Here is an 18,719-nt window from a genome sequence, read left to right as displayed (position 1 = left end):
CACAATGTACTTTACAGAGGCAATATACTACAAAATGGAGGCACAACACATCATAAAATAAAAGATAAAACACTTTAAAAATACACATTAAATACATAAAATGGAGATGTGGTGCATGTTAATCAATCGCCTGTCGAAACAGGAATGTCTGCAGCTGCTTTTTGAAGGAATCAGACTGTAACATCTTACATAAGTTTACTGTTACTACATGCTACAGTATTATAAACTTGTTTTAAACCTTCTGTTTGTTCGGTGTATACTGTAGCACTAAAGGAATGAAATGTCATCCCCCTGTACAGTGAGGACTGCATATGAGAGGGATAGTTACCGCGAGCCGACCACAGACCGGGCTGTAATTTGTTCCCTCTGCCTCAAAACTGGGTTTAGCTCAGTTTTTCAGCCTTTATTTTCAGGCTTATAGCAACTGCATGTCTTAGCAAGGGATGTCATATAGTGGTATTACCAGGATACCTTCAGGCTGCTCAGAACTGACACTGATTGGCAAGATAGTCATACTATTGTTCATTGTTCATTGTTTAATGCTGTTTGCCTGAATCTCCACAGGTTTTCAGATATCTAAAGAAAGAAAGAAAGAAAGATATACAACCCATAAAATGCAGTTTTGCAGTTGCCAGCCAGTGATTACAGCTCCTGTCCTGTAACTGGAAGGTATTTCCAGCCTTCAAATTATTTGATTCCACTTGTGAGAGTCATTTTTGAAAGATTATAGCCACTTTGTACTTTCTGAAATGCCTTTAAAGGGGCCATAAAACTCCTAAAATGCACGTTTGCACTTGCCAAAAAGTGATTACAGCTTCTACCTTGTCACTGAAAGTTTTATCTCCTTTAAAATTACTTTATTTCATGAAATGAAATGAAAGAACGAAACAAAGAAGGATATTGATAATTCTAAGGAATCCATAAGGAGCTTGGAAAAAAAATATATGTAGTGTGTGTGTGTGTGTGTGTGTGTGTTTGTGTGTGTGTGTGTGTGTGTGACGGAACATGAAAAGGTAAAGTTTAGTAATCCCCTCCACAACCAGCAGGGGTCAGAGTGGAGCGTGCACGCACAGTGGCACTTAATGTCCACAGAATCACTTGTTTGCTCACTGCTGAGAAGAGTCAATGGAGCAGAAATGACACAGTGTGTGTTAGTGTGTGTTAGAGTGTGTCTGTGTGTGTGTGTGTGTGTGTGTGTGTGTGTGTGTGTGTGTGTGTGTGGCAGTAAAATACTGAGTCATCCTCAGTCTGCCTTGCTGCATTCAGCTGGCAGAGGTTCAATCTGACAGACAGGATCCATATGGAGACAGACAGACAGAGAGAGTGTGTTCGGTTTGTTGTACTCACCAGGCCGGTGAGTGATGGAGCAGACTGCCCCAAAGCTTGGCTCCTCATGCGGACCAGGTTGTTCCCCTCTCCTCCCCCGGCGGCCCCGGGCCCTACAAAACCTCCGGAGGGCCCCTGCCAGGCCAGCTGACTCACCCCGGCGTGCAGACTGCTGGACAGAGGCAGCAACTGCTTACCTGTGAGGAAGGGGGGGAGAAAGGGAAGAGACTCAGACACAGCGCCGGACCAGAACCCTCTGAAGTGTAGTGATTCAGAGTAGGGATGTAACGATTACCGGTGTAACGATAAACCACGATAAAAATGTTGACGATAACAATTACCGTTTTCATTTCAAATATCATTATTATCACGGTTGATTACCACGTGTGGATACCGTGTGTTTAATCCTTCCCAGCGTCATCCGAGTTCCCTGAAGTTGCCGCGCAGGTTCACTGTGCAGCCTACAACGTTGATGTATGAGATTACAGCGCTCAGGACATTTATCAGCCCTCTAAGAGGACTAAGTCTGAAGCATTAGCATATTTTGGTTATTATAAGAATGCCGAGGGGACAGTTGATTGAAGATAGTTATCCTGTCTGCAGAACGTGCAAGAAAAAAGTTGCTGTTAAAGGCGGCAATACGTCAAATCTCCTGACTCATCTCCGTGACCATCTCCCACAACTTTAAAGCCAATGCAAGGTCAGTTAATGTTAACGTTTTAGCTAAAATACATGGTGTGGGGACTTCGGGTTGAAGGAGAATGCAATGATCCGTCTGTCTAACTTGTTAATCACTTGTCAATAATCTAAACAAATGCCTACGGCATTATCTACCTAAGATGCACATTTTTGTTCAGTGGTGGTGTGTGGAGCAAATCAGGACACATTTTTAGCCTCAGAGCTAGACGGATGCCCAGTTGAGTTGCGTTTATCAAACAGTAGTAGGCTACAGTATTTCATTGCATGCATTTCTTGATTTCCTTTTCATGTCTAGGTTTTTCAGTGTCCAGAATGCATAATTTATATTTGTCCTAAGTTCAGTAAATCGTTTAAATCTAGCCAAGTTGGATAAATTTAATTGACTTAGTCACACGGTGACGGTCTGAACCACGTGTCTTTGAAAACACGAAACATTATTTGACCTGTAAGATAATTAATTTCTAGCCAATCGTTTTCTTTTCATTTAGCAACAATAACAGCTAAAGGCAAAATCATATGAATATTGATATAAATGGTAGCCTAATGATAATAATAATAATTAATCATAATAATGGGTATTTTTTTGAGGACTTGCAGTGGGGCAGCCAAGTGCTGCTACAGGTTCATCAGTGACACAGACTCTTGAGCAAGCATTCCAAAGACAGTCTGCTTATGCACCTGCATCCAAAAAAGCTCAAAACCTAACTGCAGCAATCTCCTATTGCATCTCTCTTTCTGCACTCATTCATGTTCCATTAATGCATGTTACTAACTCCACTTCTTCCCCGGAGTTCTTGTGCTTCTCGTCTGCAGGTTCTCATGGATCCTGGTGGAGCCTCCTGTCATGGTCCTGCTTGACTGCCGTTGCCAATACTGTTGTTGCTGTGCATCTTCTCTCTCTCTCTCTCTCTCTCTCTCTCTCTCTCTGCCTCTCTCTCTCTCTCTCTCTCTGTCTCTCTCTCTCTCTCTCTCTCTCACCCCAACTGGTCGAGGCAGACGACCACCCACCTAGAGCCGGAGGATCTGTCCTAGGTTTCTGCCTTTTAACAGGCAGTGTTTTTGCCCTTGTCGCCAAGGTCTTGCTCATGGTGGTACTGTTGGGTCTCTGTAATTAATGTTATAAAGAGTTCGGTCTAGACCTGCTCTATTTGAAAAGTGTCCTGAGATAACTTCTGTTATGAATTGGCGCTATACAAATAAAATTGAATTGAATTGAATTGAATAGGTAAAGACATTCTGTTCCATTGATTTGTTTACATATTTAGTTTTTTTTATTTTAATGTAATCAACACTTGAACATTTGGATTTGATTACATATGCTTGTAGTTATTTTTGTAATTTGTTTATAGTCGCTATTTATTATAAATGCATAATGCACTTTTGTCTTATTTTTAGTTTAGTTAAAAGTAAATGGTAAATGGACCTGTACTTGTATAGCGCCTTTTCCACTACGTGCCACATTCACCCTTTCACACACATTCACTCAGTGATGGCAAAGTCCATCGAACAGAAACTAACATTCATACACATTCACACACCGATGCATCGGGAGCAATTTGGGGTTCAGTATCTTGCTCAAGGATACTTCGACATGTGGCACCAGGGGGGATCGAACGCACAACCTTCCGATTAAGGAGCGACCCGCTCTGCCTCTGAGTGTGTTCACATAAATTTGCACAATGGTTCATTTTCCTGACAAACAGTTTTACATTTTAATTTTGACGATGAAGAAAACAAGTATATAATTAGTGGTGTTTCTATGATTTGTTTACATATTGTTCTTTATGTCTTAGCTTGAATGTTTGGATTTGTATCATTTAAACCTGCACCACTGGAAATATTCCTGACAAATAAGCTGTTTACATGCTGAACCCTTGTTCCTTTGATGTTACATTTTGATGCTTTGGACAAGGTTTTGTAATATAATAAAAACTATTTCAGCTTGTGTAGGCCTATCAGTGCTTTCTGAACATATTGAACAGACTTTCAAAAATACCTCGATAATACCGAAAACCGTGATAATGTTGGTCACTATAACCATGACGTCAAATTTTCATACCGTTAAATCCCTAATTCAGAGTCAGACCAGATTAGGACAGGACTCCACCCTGACTAACTGGATGAGTTTCAAACTGGCTGAGACTCAATAACAGCTCACATTAATCATTCCCACTGCAGCTGTCAACTTCCTGAACCCAAAGGACAAAAGAAAAGGAACAAACCAGCCGTTGGGAAGACGAATACGACGGGCTGTTTCACATCACATTCATTTTATCACAGTGAAATACGGCCGTTAATCTGTGGCACAAACTACACAGATTATAGCAGATTGGGGCAGGATTAAGAACACAAGTGATCACGAATCGGGGGATGACTTCAGGTAAGGTCCCGTCTGAGTGGAGCTCAAGGTCCGGATCAGACGGAGCTCGATCCACTGAGCTGCCTTTTTTTGTTCCAGCTGCCAGGCAACCGCCGAATCAACGTTTCTGTGCCTGACCTTGATTTTACTGTGAACTGAACTCACAGATCTGTATCTTTTATTCAAATATAAAAGTCACGTGCTCTGGCTCTGATTGAGGGTGACAGGCTTCTCCCAAATACGCTGGAAATCTGAGAGCAATGACACCTCCTTCAAACCATTCTGTGTGAGCCCCGAACCACGGAAAGGTTTTGGGCCCGAACCCCATCTACATGAAAACCTCAAAAAGAGGGAAAAAAGAGGAGAGACCACAAGGAGTAACTGTACCACCAGCTGGTCACAAAAATGGCTACAGGAAGTCCAACTATTGCTGCAGTTTGAACTAATGACAATAAACTACCTGAAATCTCCAGTACGGCTCTGATTTGCCCCCAAATAGTTTCCAATTGGAAAAAGATGCCAATCAATGCAAAAACGAACACAACTAAACTGTGGATGTGTCATTTGTTCGTACTGGGTGGGATCACGTTAACATCTCATGCTAGAAAACATTTTAAAATTCAAACTGTAAAGATAAATGTTGCTGTGAGAGACGAGAGTGAGTGAGATGTTACCCGTCATGGCGAGGCTGCTGCGCCGGGCCCAGCTTTCGTCCTGGCTCAGCTGTCGGTGCAGTTTGGATTTGGTGGCGGCGGTCGCTGCGGGCGACAGGTCGGGGTTACTCAGCTTCCTGAAGAGGAGAGGAGGAGGAGGAGCAAACTCCTTCTGGACAGACGGAGAGAGAGACAAAGACAAGAAGAGTCTTTAGACTTTGTGTCGAGCTGCTCGTACTGATCACAGATTATCGCTCATCAACAGACGACAGACGTTCCATCGGTTCATCAGCGCTCCCACTCTCAACGTGTGTCACACTTTAAATGTCCCTGAATCTAACATATACAGCTTTATGCTTGACCTTAACTCATTAAGTCTCTAAGTGACATCTACAGAACATCCTGGTGTGGTGGTCATATGACAGTCATGTGACTGTGACAGGAAGTGTCCTCTCCAAAATGTGGGTGTGACAGAAATGAAGGAAGTAGCTAAATTCCAAAAGCTTGTTTTTGTTAATAAGGTAAGTTTAAACCCATTTAACAACTCTAATGCTCTAATAGTGTCCTGTATTGTATTTAACCTGTTCTGACCATCTGTAAATAATGTTATAAGGAGTTCGGTCTAGACCTGCTCTATTTGAAAAGCTGTTATGAATTGGCGCTATACAAATAACAGTGAATTGAACATTGAATCTTTTTGTGCAGCACTTTGGAAACGTGTTTGTTAAAATCGTGCTATATAAATAAAGTGGATTCAATTGTATTGACCAGATTTCCTGAACAAAATAATATAAAGCAAGTTACGAAAATATAATATTTTAACCGTAAAGTCGTCAGGGAAAATCTGGTGTGACGTCTGTGTCACAATAACAAAAAAGGCCACTCAATTAATTGCACTGTTTCAATTATTTAGAATTAATATCTGCCCTGTTGTTTAATTTAAAGTATATTTGAAGAAATATAAACAAAAAATAATGCCAAATTATTTAGGTATTAATAAAATATTGTGACTTATATTGTCACAAAACAAATATTTGACATTTAAAAATGTGTTCTATGAGTTCGGTCTGTGGTATATCCACCATAATTTTCCTTCAAGGAGAAATGGGTCTGAGTTCTTATGGGTTCAGAAATCTTTGTCCAGGAGTTTTACTGAAAATACAGGACAGTCATATTAGTATTGACATATTTTATTTTTATTCCTGTTTTTCAGTGACGCAGGGTTCATTAAAGGTAGGTGGTCAGACACTTGTGTTTGCTCGCTCTTTCTCCAGCATCTCCGGTGATTTGACAACAGCGTAGTACAGTTTTAGTAGAACCAGGTCACCAAACTACTCGACTACACCCAGAGATTCTGTCCATGAAAAATATAAAAGGAATCTGTGGCGAGGGACAACCTCGGTGGTCCAACATAACCAATTCCCTAATTCACTTTAGCTATAAAAATGATAATAAAAACACCCACAATTATATTTATATTATGTTATATTTTACTCTAAAGAGCTGAAAGAATCCGTTCTGCCAGAACTGTGCATGATAAAACGTACTGTACATCCTAAACCGGGTTTCAAGTAAAACAATCCCTGGAGGAGGGGGGAAGCCAAAATAAAGTCATAAAACACAACACTAACCACTCACTGACACCACATCTCCTGCACTCACACACACACACACACACACACCTGTTTCTTTCGACAGGAGCAGCGTAAGAGGCACTCAGCGGCTCTCTGTCATTAGTCGACACTTTCAGCCACGAAAACTATGTCGGCAAACAGCTGCAGAGCGAGCGCGCACTCTGATTTATAATTCAGTTTGTCAGAGTAATAAAGGAAAAGTTCCTCTGGACTTCCTCTATATCCCCGAGCTTTCCTAAGAGACGCTCCAGAGAAAATACAGCACACACACACACACACACTGAAGGCCTGTGTGTGGGATTCTGGTTCAAATGATTTTGGAAACATCTGCTGTTGCCGTGGAAACAAGGCCTGCCTGGGCTCATATCCTCCTCTCTCTCTCTCTCTCGCCGGTGGACCAGCCCTTGACGAGACTTTTCCAGAAACATCTGGACGGCCCACGTTAACGCACACTCAGCTCCCAGATGGCTGCGCTCATGAAAGGGAGCTTCCGTTACTGTCCGCCAGTAAAAACCTGAACCCACCGCTCGCCTCCAAATGACTAAAACACACACACACACACACACACACACACACACACACACACAGAGAAAGAGAGAGTAATCATGTGCATCCATTAGCTGGAGTTAATGATCTGCAACCAGTGAACTGCATCACATTAACATATGAAACTAATGGACTGATTGTGTTGCTTCATGTCATGTCAAGAGCAGCTGCTCGTCTACAATCACAGTCTCGTTTGTTTGAGTGAGTCAGAAAACGGTTTAACACTTGAGCTGTCGTAAAGAAGGACGTTACATAAGTCGTCTCATTCATTACAACAGTGTCTGCAACCACCTTATACATCAACACATAATAAAGGGATATTCCATCACTATACTTTACAGTTTGTGTGCTGGAAAACTAAACATCAGGGTTCAGGTTGGAGAGTCGGAGTGATTTATTTATTTAATATCTAATATCTAATGCTACTGAGCCTTTCACAATACAGCACTCCCAAGAAAACAACTTTATTTGGCTTACATTAAGATTAAATCATTATATATGGTTTAAATCATTATTGCAATATAAGCAGGGTTATTTTCCAATATCAGTATATATCACAATATGTCAAATGTCCCTCCCCCCCCACTGGGAATTCACCTTTATCATATTTCAACTTCCAGAATGAGGGAAAATCACTACAATGATCAGTTTTCCATAAGTGGAGTGTTAAGATAAGAGCTGTCAGCTTTAACTGCAGATGAACATTAAACCTCCAACAGACGTAATAATCCAGGTTTCCATGTGTGTCTGTTGTCAGGGAACAGAGAGGCTGTTCGTGGGGTTTAATTCAGGTTGTATCCATAAATAAAAGCACAAAGATAAACACACCTTGTCTCTGCGTCCCCACCTGTCTACCTGTCCAGCATCAGACTGATCACTGTGCAGCTGAACACTGAATACATTTGAATCCATTGTCACATCCTGTTGGTCTGCTGCAGCTCTTCCTGTTACCAGCAGGTGGCAGGCTGACAGCAATCTGCTAAAGGGAGACTGTGACTGCAAGCAGTCTGCTGATCTGAGCTTCTGAAAATGAAATGTACCAACATGGAAGACAGCTAAGTTTCTGTTGCTCTGTGATGTAGCACAGCTGTTTCTCACACACACACACACACACACACACACACACACACACACACACACACACACACACACACACACACACACACACACACACAGCTTTACAAGAGTTTTCCTATCAACACACACTGCAAAGCTCAAAATATAGAAGCAGATAAGTGACACTGTGGAGTAAACACTCCCCCATAACACATCAGACCCTGTTTACACTCAGTTTGCAGACACACACACTCACATGAAAACATCGTAAGACGTTTAGTAAGACAGACATAAACCTGCTACACTTATCTAGTGTGTGTGTGTGTGTGTGTGTGTGTGTGTGTGTGTGTGTGTGTGTGTGTGTGTGTGTGTGTGTGTGTGTGTGTGTGTGTTCAGACGGTCATTAGTGCAGCAGGTTAGCTCCACCCGTCCCACCACCGGAGGAGGAAACGCACCCACCTGTCTGACATGGTGAACATCAAACAACATGACCTCCACACAACTGATACGGGAACTGTGTGCAAGGCTATTCAAGGACAGGGGGGGGGGTATTTACACTGCAGTCAGTGAATCAGCTACTCGCCATTGTTCAGGCTAATCCACAGATCTGCCACCAATTAAAGGTAAGTTGTAATGGATTGGTATCAGCTTTATACGGCTCCTTTGTTTACTGACTGATCCACTGAAACACTGACAACGTTTCCTAACATACGATACGTAACAAACACAGCAATAAAGTGACTGACAGCTTGTTAAACAAAGAGAAGAGAGAGGTTAAAACGCTGCTGATCTGAGCTGATGATGAGTACATGAGCTGGTAGCTGACGGCGCACTATCGCCTCCTCAGGTACTGTAACGTTTATATCGTAGCACAGCACGGAGGCTGCAGCTGACGACGGTTTCCTTTACAGATTAATCTGCAGCTTATTTTCTCAGTTAAACATCAGAAAACAGTGAAACACACACTGGGAATCCTCACAGCATCTTAATGAAAGTAAGCCAACATCAACTGGTCCTCCAAAAAATGCTGAGTCACTCATTCACATGAATTAAACCCAACTCTGTGGTGATAACTCTTGTTTTGAGTGAACTTTTAAGTATCTGTGATATAATTCTAGTTTGTTCCATGGACTTTATGTCATTACAAAAATTCATTGGCCACTATTTTGAAAATCAATTAATTGTAAATGGTTTTTATCGTACATCAGCTGTTGACAGTGGAAGAAAACTTAAAGTAAATTTAATTTAAGTAGTAACATTTGTACAAAGAAGACGTATTTAAGTGACTTTATTCAGATAAATTCTGTTCACACATTTAAATAAGTTTGGAGAAACGCTGTATTTAACTGTAACTTAACTTAACTTATACTAGTTTTTAGTACAATTAACTGGTCTTAATTTAACAATAAAATCAGTTACTTCTACTGCTTGAATTGTTGAAGGCAATTGGTTTCCTCAAACAGTTTGAGTTGAACTCATCAGGTCTTTCAAGGAAATGTCCTCTAATGTCTTTTTTTATCTGACTAACAGCTTAAAACCCCAAAATATCACATTTACTAACAAAAACAGCAAATTCTGTCTCGAAAAATGACTTAGTTAGCAAAGCATTTGCCGATTCATCTCCTGTTGATGAACTAATTGCTTAATCAACAAACAGCTGCAGCTCTGCACAGCAGTGGAAGTTTGATCCACTTCTAAAACAACGAGTCGTTGATTTCATTCACAAAGAAAGCAGCTTCTCATCTTTAGCTGCTGGTTTCACTGAAGAGACACAGAAGCTAATTAACATTAAACTGGTGAGTTGGTTGGAGACTTTCATTTCAATGCAACCCTGCAGTCTCATAACCTCGGCTTGTAGCAGTGACAACAGGTTCTTCCACACCCTGTTGGTGGTTATATGGTGTTACACCACAGTACAACACAGCTTTACCACAGACCACACCCAGCTGTGATACTGTGTGCAGTCAGAGCTTTAACGGATTTACTTTACAGCCCACAGAGATCAGTGCTGTTCCTCCAAATAACATGACAGTGTGCAACTCTGTGCAGCCTTTAATGACACTGCTATATGATTAAAAGAGGACAAACACTTTGACTGCACACCGCTCTTACTCAATGTCTAATTAGATCATGCACCTCTAAAAAACATGATCAGACAGCATATTGTTACCCGCCAAAATAATACATTGTTTTTCTGTGTCACATTTTTATTCCACTACTTTTGTACAAACATTTACAGCCTTCCGGGTTTACTCACCAAACGGAAAAATATACCTGCATTAGGTTCATTTCAGATCCTGGCTGCAACGATTAGTCGAATAATTGATCGAAAGAAAACTGGTTGCCAACTGTTTTGATCACGGATCATTTTTAAAGCAATAATGTCAAACGTTTGCTGGTTCCAGCTTCTTAAATGTAGAAATTGGCTGCAATATTTGGGTTTTGGACTGTTGGTTGGATGATAGAAGCAATCTGAAGATGTTATTTTGAGCTCTCACTATTTTGTGACATTTTATAGACTAATATAGAAAAATAATCTTTAGTTGCAGACCTACAATAAAGTACAGTCCTAAACAACAGAGGTTGGTGTTAAAGAAAAGAACATCTGGACTGGAGTGAAATAAAACAACTGAAGGAGGAATATTAATTCAGTGACTGGACTCCCCTTTCAAACAACACTAGATAAGACTACATCAACATTCACAAAGATAAATGTTACAGAGTGATTTTAAAGTTAACAAGGAGAACAAAGGCAACCATCAATTAACCCAAAATTCTGCCATAACACGATTAATGGTGAAGAAGTCATGCAAACACAGGCTGCAATCTATCCGCTCTCTTCTCCGTAACACAGAGGGAAGTAAAACTGGGATTTCATAATCTTCTTCTCGTTTCCTCCATTCTCTCCTCCCCCCCAACCTCCCAGCTTCCCTCTGGACTCGTGTTCTGGCTGAATCACATTTGGGCCAACATTCATCTTTTGTGGTGTCCCGTGGAGAGCCGCGCCGTGCCGTAATGGAACGTGTACATCATATAACAATCTATCACATCTGTCACCTCGCAGGGGCTGAGACCGAGCTCTCGGCGGAGCTCCTCACTCACCAAAACACAGAGATGATGCAGTTAATGGACACTGATCTAATGATGTTTGGTGCAGCACGAAGTCGAGTTCAACCACCGACTGTACAGACAGACGGGCAGCGGACGGACAGTTGTGCCCGTCAGCAGAGCAGCTCACCCACAGTCTTGCACTTTCCCTGCAGCTCAGGCCCACGCAGCCAAAAAATGAGGCTCAATCAATCTTGTGTATTGTTTCTCTGGCAGCAAAAAGAGCCCAGACGATCCAAAACGTGATTTAAAAACTCTCTTGGCTCCAGAGTGTGTTGACTGTTGATTCAGTGAGCTGGCGGCTGAAGTGAATTTTAATGCAGCGGATGCAAAAGGCACAGCACGGGGGAGATGGGTGGGGAGACATTACGCAGCAAAGTGCACCTCGTGGACGGTTTTCAGTGGTCTGTGCGTCGATTTTGTTAGCTGGTTGAGTGAGGAAACAGCCAGAAAACCTCTGTGTGTGTGTGTGTGTGTGTGTGTGTGTGTGTGTGTAGGTTGACCACCAGCAGAGAACCAGTGAAGAGTGTTGCCTCAGCAGCAGATCAGACCACAGTGGAAAGTGCATTTCAACATTCAGGACTTTCTGTTTGCATTTTTCTCTTTGGCTCAGTGGAAAATAAAATATTCTGAGCCTTCCTCGCCACCAAACAACCCCGTTTTCTGTAAACATGCCACAGCAGCATGTTGATGTGTGGAGAAAATCTATAAATACTAAAAAATGATGCGTTTTAGTCGAAGTAAAAACCCGGACTGCTCTTTACTGTCTCAAAGCTTTCATTACATTTTTGTAGCTTTAGTTAAAAACACTGTATTCACCAAGTGCTGAAGACGGGACAGTTCTGAGACATAGTAAATGTGGCGAAATCGCTAAAATGAAGTCAGACGAGGTGATAAATCGCGGTCAGGTTGTAAACAAACACCCCGATTAGCCTCAAAACTCTCCTTTAAGCAAACGTAGACTTTCTGTATTTGTTTTGTGTAATATTCCCTCCCTGCACAGGAAAACTCCAACATTACACAACATTTCAGGTGCGTTCACTTTCAGTTTGACCTCGATTATCTGGAGATCTGAGTTTCTTGACCTTTGCTAGCCTTTATTAACTACAAATCACCTGTTTAAACTTTATGCTTTCCAGACAGCCAATGGTTTCCACCATCCTCAGCATGCTAACTTGCCCTTTTCTTAATACAAGCACAGTGAATCATCAACTTTTACTATTTCTAATGAATGTTCAGGATTTTCAAATCAGATTTTTTTAAATTTAAGATTCATTTCATGTCCATACTAGCAAAATAAATTCATAAGTCCCTGAATTACTAATTAACCCTGGCTTCCCATGCAACTAATTCCTTCATACCCAAAGTTTCTAATTTGTTCTTGTGCAGCAGGTTTCAGATTTGTTCATTTTCAACAGGTTTCAACTAAATGCGCTGTTCTCTGTGTGTGTGTGTGTGTGTGTGTGTGTGTGTGTGTGTGTGTGCGTAAAATTCAGATAATTGGATTTTCAGACTGTTTAAGGACCTGCTTCTGTGAGATGACGGTTGTCAGCTGAACATCAACCTTTGTTATCCAACCTCAGCTAAATTCACATTATCCTGTTGACCGATGTTTGGTGTTGTTTGTTTCTGCTTTCTGCTCGTGTAAGTGGCTCCTCATTCCCCAGGGATGATGGATACGGGCTCTACACAAAGACAGTACATGGTATATATGTGTTGAATGTAATTTGCACTTTGGTGGCAGCAGCATTTATTCCTTCAGGGCCTCTTCAGCGGTGTCTCAGCTGTCCTACACTGTCAGCAGACTAAAGGCACATTACGTAATCAGAACATAGTTTACCTCTCGTGTACACATACAAATGATCTCTACGTTGATCCCTGCTGGTGCTACAGGCCCTGTTCTGCTGCTGTTTGTCCTGCAGCTACTCAGCTGGTTGGTGTTTGCTGTCAGCTCACCGACAGGCCGACGGTACACTCACAGTACAGCCTGTACCCACTGCTTCACCACTCCACCCCTGAACCTTCAAAGTCAGAGAGCTCAAACTGCCCGCGCAGTCTAACTGAGGAACAGTCTAAATTTAATCTGTTCTGCCCCGAAGAACTCAGTTCAGACACCATCTGAATATTCATTAACAGCATTTATCAATCTAATGGGATTTTAAATTCTGTCTGATGGAAGCAACGATTCCAGCTTTCGGTACATTGTATAGAGAGTTTACATCTGGTACCAACACATTTCAGCCAGTACTTTTAGTATTGAGATTCAACAACCAACAGAAACTGAACAAACATTCAGTCATCTATCAAGAGAAAAGTGTTTAACACTCAATGATTACAGCTTCTCAGACGTCATCTGGTCAGACAGAACGAGCATTTAACGGGTCTGAGGAAGCACCAACTGACACATGTTCACTCTTCCAATGCAAACATACTCACTTCAATAGAAAGGGGGGGTTCGATTGATCGGTCACTGATCGTAATCGGCTGATGAGTCTTTGACACACAGATTTACTTTGTCTGTTCGCAGTCAGCCACTCGTTTTAGTATTTTGCAGAGAAACAGAGAGAGAGAGACGTTATCTGGGTGATGTTTTACAGGCAGGGAGCAGGTAAAGCAGTTTAGTGTTTGACAGGCGACGTCATCAAGGAGTCTTCTGCTGTTGTGAACGTGGACTTGCGGGTGAACACAGCCGGTGTGTATGAGACAGAGGTGTAGGGGAGTGTGTGTCAAGTATTTTGTGAGTAAACAATAAAAAGGGAAACACTGTTCAGCTGGAAGCTGCTCGCAGTAACAAAAAACATGCTCAGGTTTAATAATTATATTTTAAATGCAATGTTGTTAAGAATAATACATAATAATAAATATGGATACACTATAAGGCTTTAAATAGACCCAGTGATCAGAGCACGCTTACTATTTGATCAAAGACTCAAACGACAGCTTTCAACATTTGACACTTTGCTATATTCTGTTCTTTACGGACACGTTTCAGTTTTAAGTTTTGAGACCGAGCTCTAAAAACAACGAATGAGGAAATAAATACAGAATTAAAGACGCTGAAGCAGAAACTGTGTGTGTGTGTTCCTGCTGGAGGTGAACAGGTTAACAGTCGGGGGGTGAACTGAGAGATCTCAGTCCTGTTACATCATGAGATTATTCACATGTGTGTCTGAGCAGGATTACATTGCATCATATGTGATTCCTGTCTGTCAGCGGGGGGGTTCGGGGCTGCAGTGCTGCGTCAGAGCTCAGAGAGAGTGTGCGAATATGTGGACGGTAATCAGAGCTCATACAAGTGCTGATGTGTTCCAGCTGTGTTCAAGCTGGAACAAGGTACTCTGGGAAGAAATATGACAGAGGGAGGAAAAATGTAAGGAGAGGAAGCAGAAACGGGAGAAAAGTAGTCTGACAGATGGATGTGAATGATGGAGGGAGATGCAGGGAATGTAGGAAGGGAGTGTGGCTGCCTGTCCTCAGCTGTGGTTTGTGGGAAACTGTTTGTCCACACGCAAAAGAAAGAACTCCCAAGAACAAAAAGCCAAAACACTCCAAAAAACAATCCAGAGTCGGCCACATAACACCGGGCAGAAAAACATCATTTAATGAGCTTCAACGCCACAATCAAAAGGCGTAGCGTGGTAAAAAAAATCTCATGCACGTTCAGACATGAAAGACAACTGTGAGGAATGTTACTGTGAATTTTTATGTTTCCATAAAACAAATCTAAAGAAAACACAGCTCCAAAATGGCTGCGGGCATTACTAACGTGATGCCAAGCGTGTCTACTCCAATATAAGCAACCAGTTCTTCTTAATGGCACTTTAAGTGGACTAAATGTTCCTTCAAATTCCTAGAGGGGGTGGAGGTTAGAGGAGAAAGGCCCTCAGCTTCCTAGACAATAAAAAGTGTTCCAGATTTCAGATGATGGATAGATTAGTCTTTTTGGATGTGGAACCAGGACTGCAGGCAGATTTATGGTCTGTGTGTTCGCGTTGTTCCCGGTGAGATCAGTATCTGTGCAAAGGAACAGCGTTTCATGGTTAATCAGTAACAGCACAGCATCCCAACTGCCTCTCAGCGCTGTTGTTAATGGCAACCATACTTACACAGTACCGACTGACCGCGTTATAGCCACTGAAATGACTGCAGGTTCTTTCTTTCTTTTTTTTTTTGGACAGACCTTGAAGCAAAGCGAGCGATCTCACCTCACAGAGCCTTCGCACCACAGCCTACGCCCACACCTCGGAGAGCACGAACTGACTCTCCTCGCACGAAAAACAGCCAGAATCAGACAGCGAGAGAAGTGAAGACAGTGGAGCCATTGATTGGACTCACAGTGTACAGTACGTCCCCATAGTGTATCAGCCCACTGTGAGCTGCACAGGTCAACAAGTCAGACAAAACACACAGAGACCGATAGGAAGACTTCCATACTGCGTTAAAATGATCCTCTATCATCAATAAAACTGATAAAAAAAACACTAAATCAACAATTAAAGAAACAAACAAACACATAAATGCAATGTTAGATAGAAGGCAGCAATAAACTGTACAAGAGTTACTTTTGCTCTATTAATTAATATGTCCTCCTGCCACCGTAGTTTCTCCTACACAGTTGGAAGACGAGGGTGAGGTGAGGGCCTGCAAGTGGTGCTTTACTGCTAGATGCAACTAAATCCTACACACTGGTCCTTTAAAGGACTCCAGTGAGGTTGGTGTGTTTGTGTGTTAGTGTGCATTTCGTATAAAAAAGGAGAAACATCCATTTGTTCCCCAGGTTTTAATCACAGATTTCTAAGTTCAGTTTGTAGTCTTTAGAGTCGATCCAGAATCTCACACGCTCAGTTTTTGCTATGAAACCGGACAAAAATATGACTTCTATGAACTTAAAAATATGTTAAGTGCTTACTACCTACTGCAAGGAGCCAGCTGGCTGTGTGAAGCTGTTAAAATGTCAGTAAATGTAGCTACAGTCTATCTGTGTGAGTCCTTTAGTGGGTTTACTGCAGCTTTTATTCTGTCTCTATCTGAGTTCTGCACCTGTCAGAGCACAGATCACATCATGGCAAGTAGAGAGGTCATCTTTAAACTATATGCCCCCAGTTAAATGTCAGCAGGCATGCACCGTGCCGGGAGAGTACTCGACCGCCTCGTCCACCAGCTACAGCAGCGACTACAGATAAATCCACTCGCCACTGGCTGAAAGTGAGTGCAGAGATACGCCCACAGTGAGCTCACACCAAGGCCAGGCTGGCAGAGATAAGAGGCCTTCTGAGGAGACTCCGCCGCCGGGTCACCATGAGGTCACGTCTGCTCTCCCAAAACACGCAGAGTGATCAGGGACGGAGGGCGAGGTCAAAGAGGGGACACTCAGCCGGAGGCACAGTGCTCTTGTTTTGTCAAATGGTCATTTTTGGCTGCAAAATGCCAACCTCAGACTTTCCATATCCACAGCCTTTAAAACCCACGTAGGAGCTGGCCCTGTTACTCTGCACCATTCTGTGCCGGCTGTGCCACAGCCCACATGTTTGTGTCCTCCACCGCGGCTTCCAACAACGCTGCGGCAAAATGTGCTGCAAAGGTCAACACATGCTGGTCCACGCCCGAATAACGGACTCCATAACATCAGTGTGGTTGGGTTTCTACTGCAGGTTCTCAGTCTGTCTTTCACTTTTCAGCCAGTGAAATGACAACCGCTGCTGGCATATGTTAGCAGCTGTAGTTAATTAAGCTCAACTCCATAAATTGGCCAATCTACAAGATTGTTTTAGTACTATGGCAACTCAGCCAACCACGGCGCCGTAGAGAAGGTTTTTACAGTTCAAGCAAATGTAAGTGGAGCCTTAGAAAGACCAACAGATCTAACTAACTCACACACATCATTTGCCACTTTATGAACCTTATTCATTAAAAAAATGATCTTTCAAGGTCAACTGGATGCAATGAAACTAACATAAATGTCGTATTTACATCCTGTTTCCTGCATTTTGTTTCACCGTTTGAGCTTCGACTGGCAATCTTTTTAATTACGTCATCTTGTCGCTTCCTCTTCTTTTGGTTTTACTGGAGGATTGGTGCCACCGACTGCCTGTGAATGAATGAACCAACTCCTAATATTTGCATAATGGTAGCGGATGGAAACAAGTGTTCATGGGCTACTGCTACTGTGTACTTTATATGATGACAGTTTTTCTAAAATTGTATTGTTTGAAAGTTGCAATATATACTGTGTTCCTTGAAGTATTCCAATATATCGCATTATATATCGTATCGGCAGCAACACACAGCCCTAGTTTACAAGCACAAGACTTCCACATGTCCCCGCCCTAAAGACTTTGGATCGGTTCTGTTCTATAGATTCTAGTTTGTGAGTCCAGCTGAGCCCTGTTTCTTTAGGCGATATGCTGTTTGTTTACATTTTGATGAATCTGAAGGCCAGCTACATTTTACAGACAGTCAGTGTGATTCAAAGAACAGCCTTCAGGATTCTGACCTATAAAGCAGCCTGTGAAGCCTGTGAAGCTATTATTAGCTGTCAGCAGTATCATTCTGTCATTATCTGCTAGATGGAAGAACGGGAAGGTGGAGAGAAACAAAACTCCAACCCAGAAAGACTTGTGTACTACATCAACGTTACAGAACTACTGACAGCACACAAAGCTAAAGAACTGAAGCAGTGGATAAAAGGGCCAATACTGAAGACGCAGCACAGACAGAAATAAAGACAAAGCAACCAGAGGAGTGATCGATGACGTGTGTGTTAATGTGAGGTCAGACTCAGCAGGTGACCTCCAGCCTGTCTCCTTTCACGCCCCCTCTTCCCAGCGTGAGGTGACCTTCACCGGCCAGAGCGGTCCCACCGGGGGACCAGAGGTAAATAAACCACTGCTGAACCGCGGTCCGGACAACAAGACGGTTGCTGTGGACGTCTTCATTAAAAGCAAGCAAGAAAAGGAGGAAGAGAAACAGTGGGTCGCATTCAGAAAATGTCACAGCTCCCTCCTCATCCTCATCCTCTTCCTTCTGTCTGCACTCGGCGAACGGGCTGTGCCAGGACAGGCTCAGCGCACGCTAAAAGGTTGGGTTTTTCCTCTTCTCTCCTGGAACAAACACACACTGTTGTGGGAGGAAGACGGGTTGAGGATGCTGGCCGGAGTCGGGTTTACGTCAGTATGAGAGGTTTTCAGCTGGAAAAAATCCCATCTGTCATTTTCCGTCTTTACATGTCAGGTTGTTTGAAGGATTTAATTGTCTATCTGGCAGAGAGAGGATGAGAACTGAGACCAACTGAGGGGGGATTATGTGGATTGAGGATGTAATGAAACTGTTCCCTGTTGG

General features: G+C 42.4%; 1 protein-coding gene across 12 annotated transcripts in view; it reads right to left on the bottom strand.

The window, feature by feature from the left end:
• mast2 (microtubule associated serine/threonine kinase 2) overlaps positions 1-18,719 on the bottom strand; it is a 170,643-nt gene that overhangs the window by 129,872 nt on the left and 22,052 nt on the right. For 11 of the 12 annotated variants that reach the window (XM_051375728.1, XM_051375729.1, XM_051375735.1 and 8 more), the window contains exons 2-3: positions 5,059-5,209; positions 1,348-1,523 (exon numbers count right to left, since the gene is read on the bottom strand). In XM_051375728.1, coding sequence (XP_051231688.1) covers positions 1,348-1,523; positions 5,059-5,209 — 327 coding nt within the window. The remainder of the gene's footprint in view (positions 1-1,347; positions 1,524-5,058; positions 5,210-18,719) is intronic. The other variant, XM_051375730.1, reaches the window with a different exon arrangement.

This window comes from Dicentrarchus labrax, unplaced genomic scaffold (assembly GCF_905237075.1).
Source record: "Dicentrarchus labrax unplaced genomic scaffold, dlabrax2021, whole genome shotgun sequence".
NCBI lineage: Eukaryota > Metazoa > Chordata > Actinopteri > Moronidae > Dicentrarchus > Dicentrarchus labrax.
The sequence above is the reverse complement of the archived record's forward strand: the minus strand, read 5'-3'. Positions and strand labels throughout refer to the sequence as shown.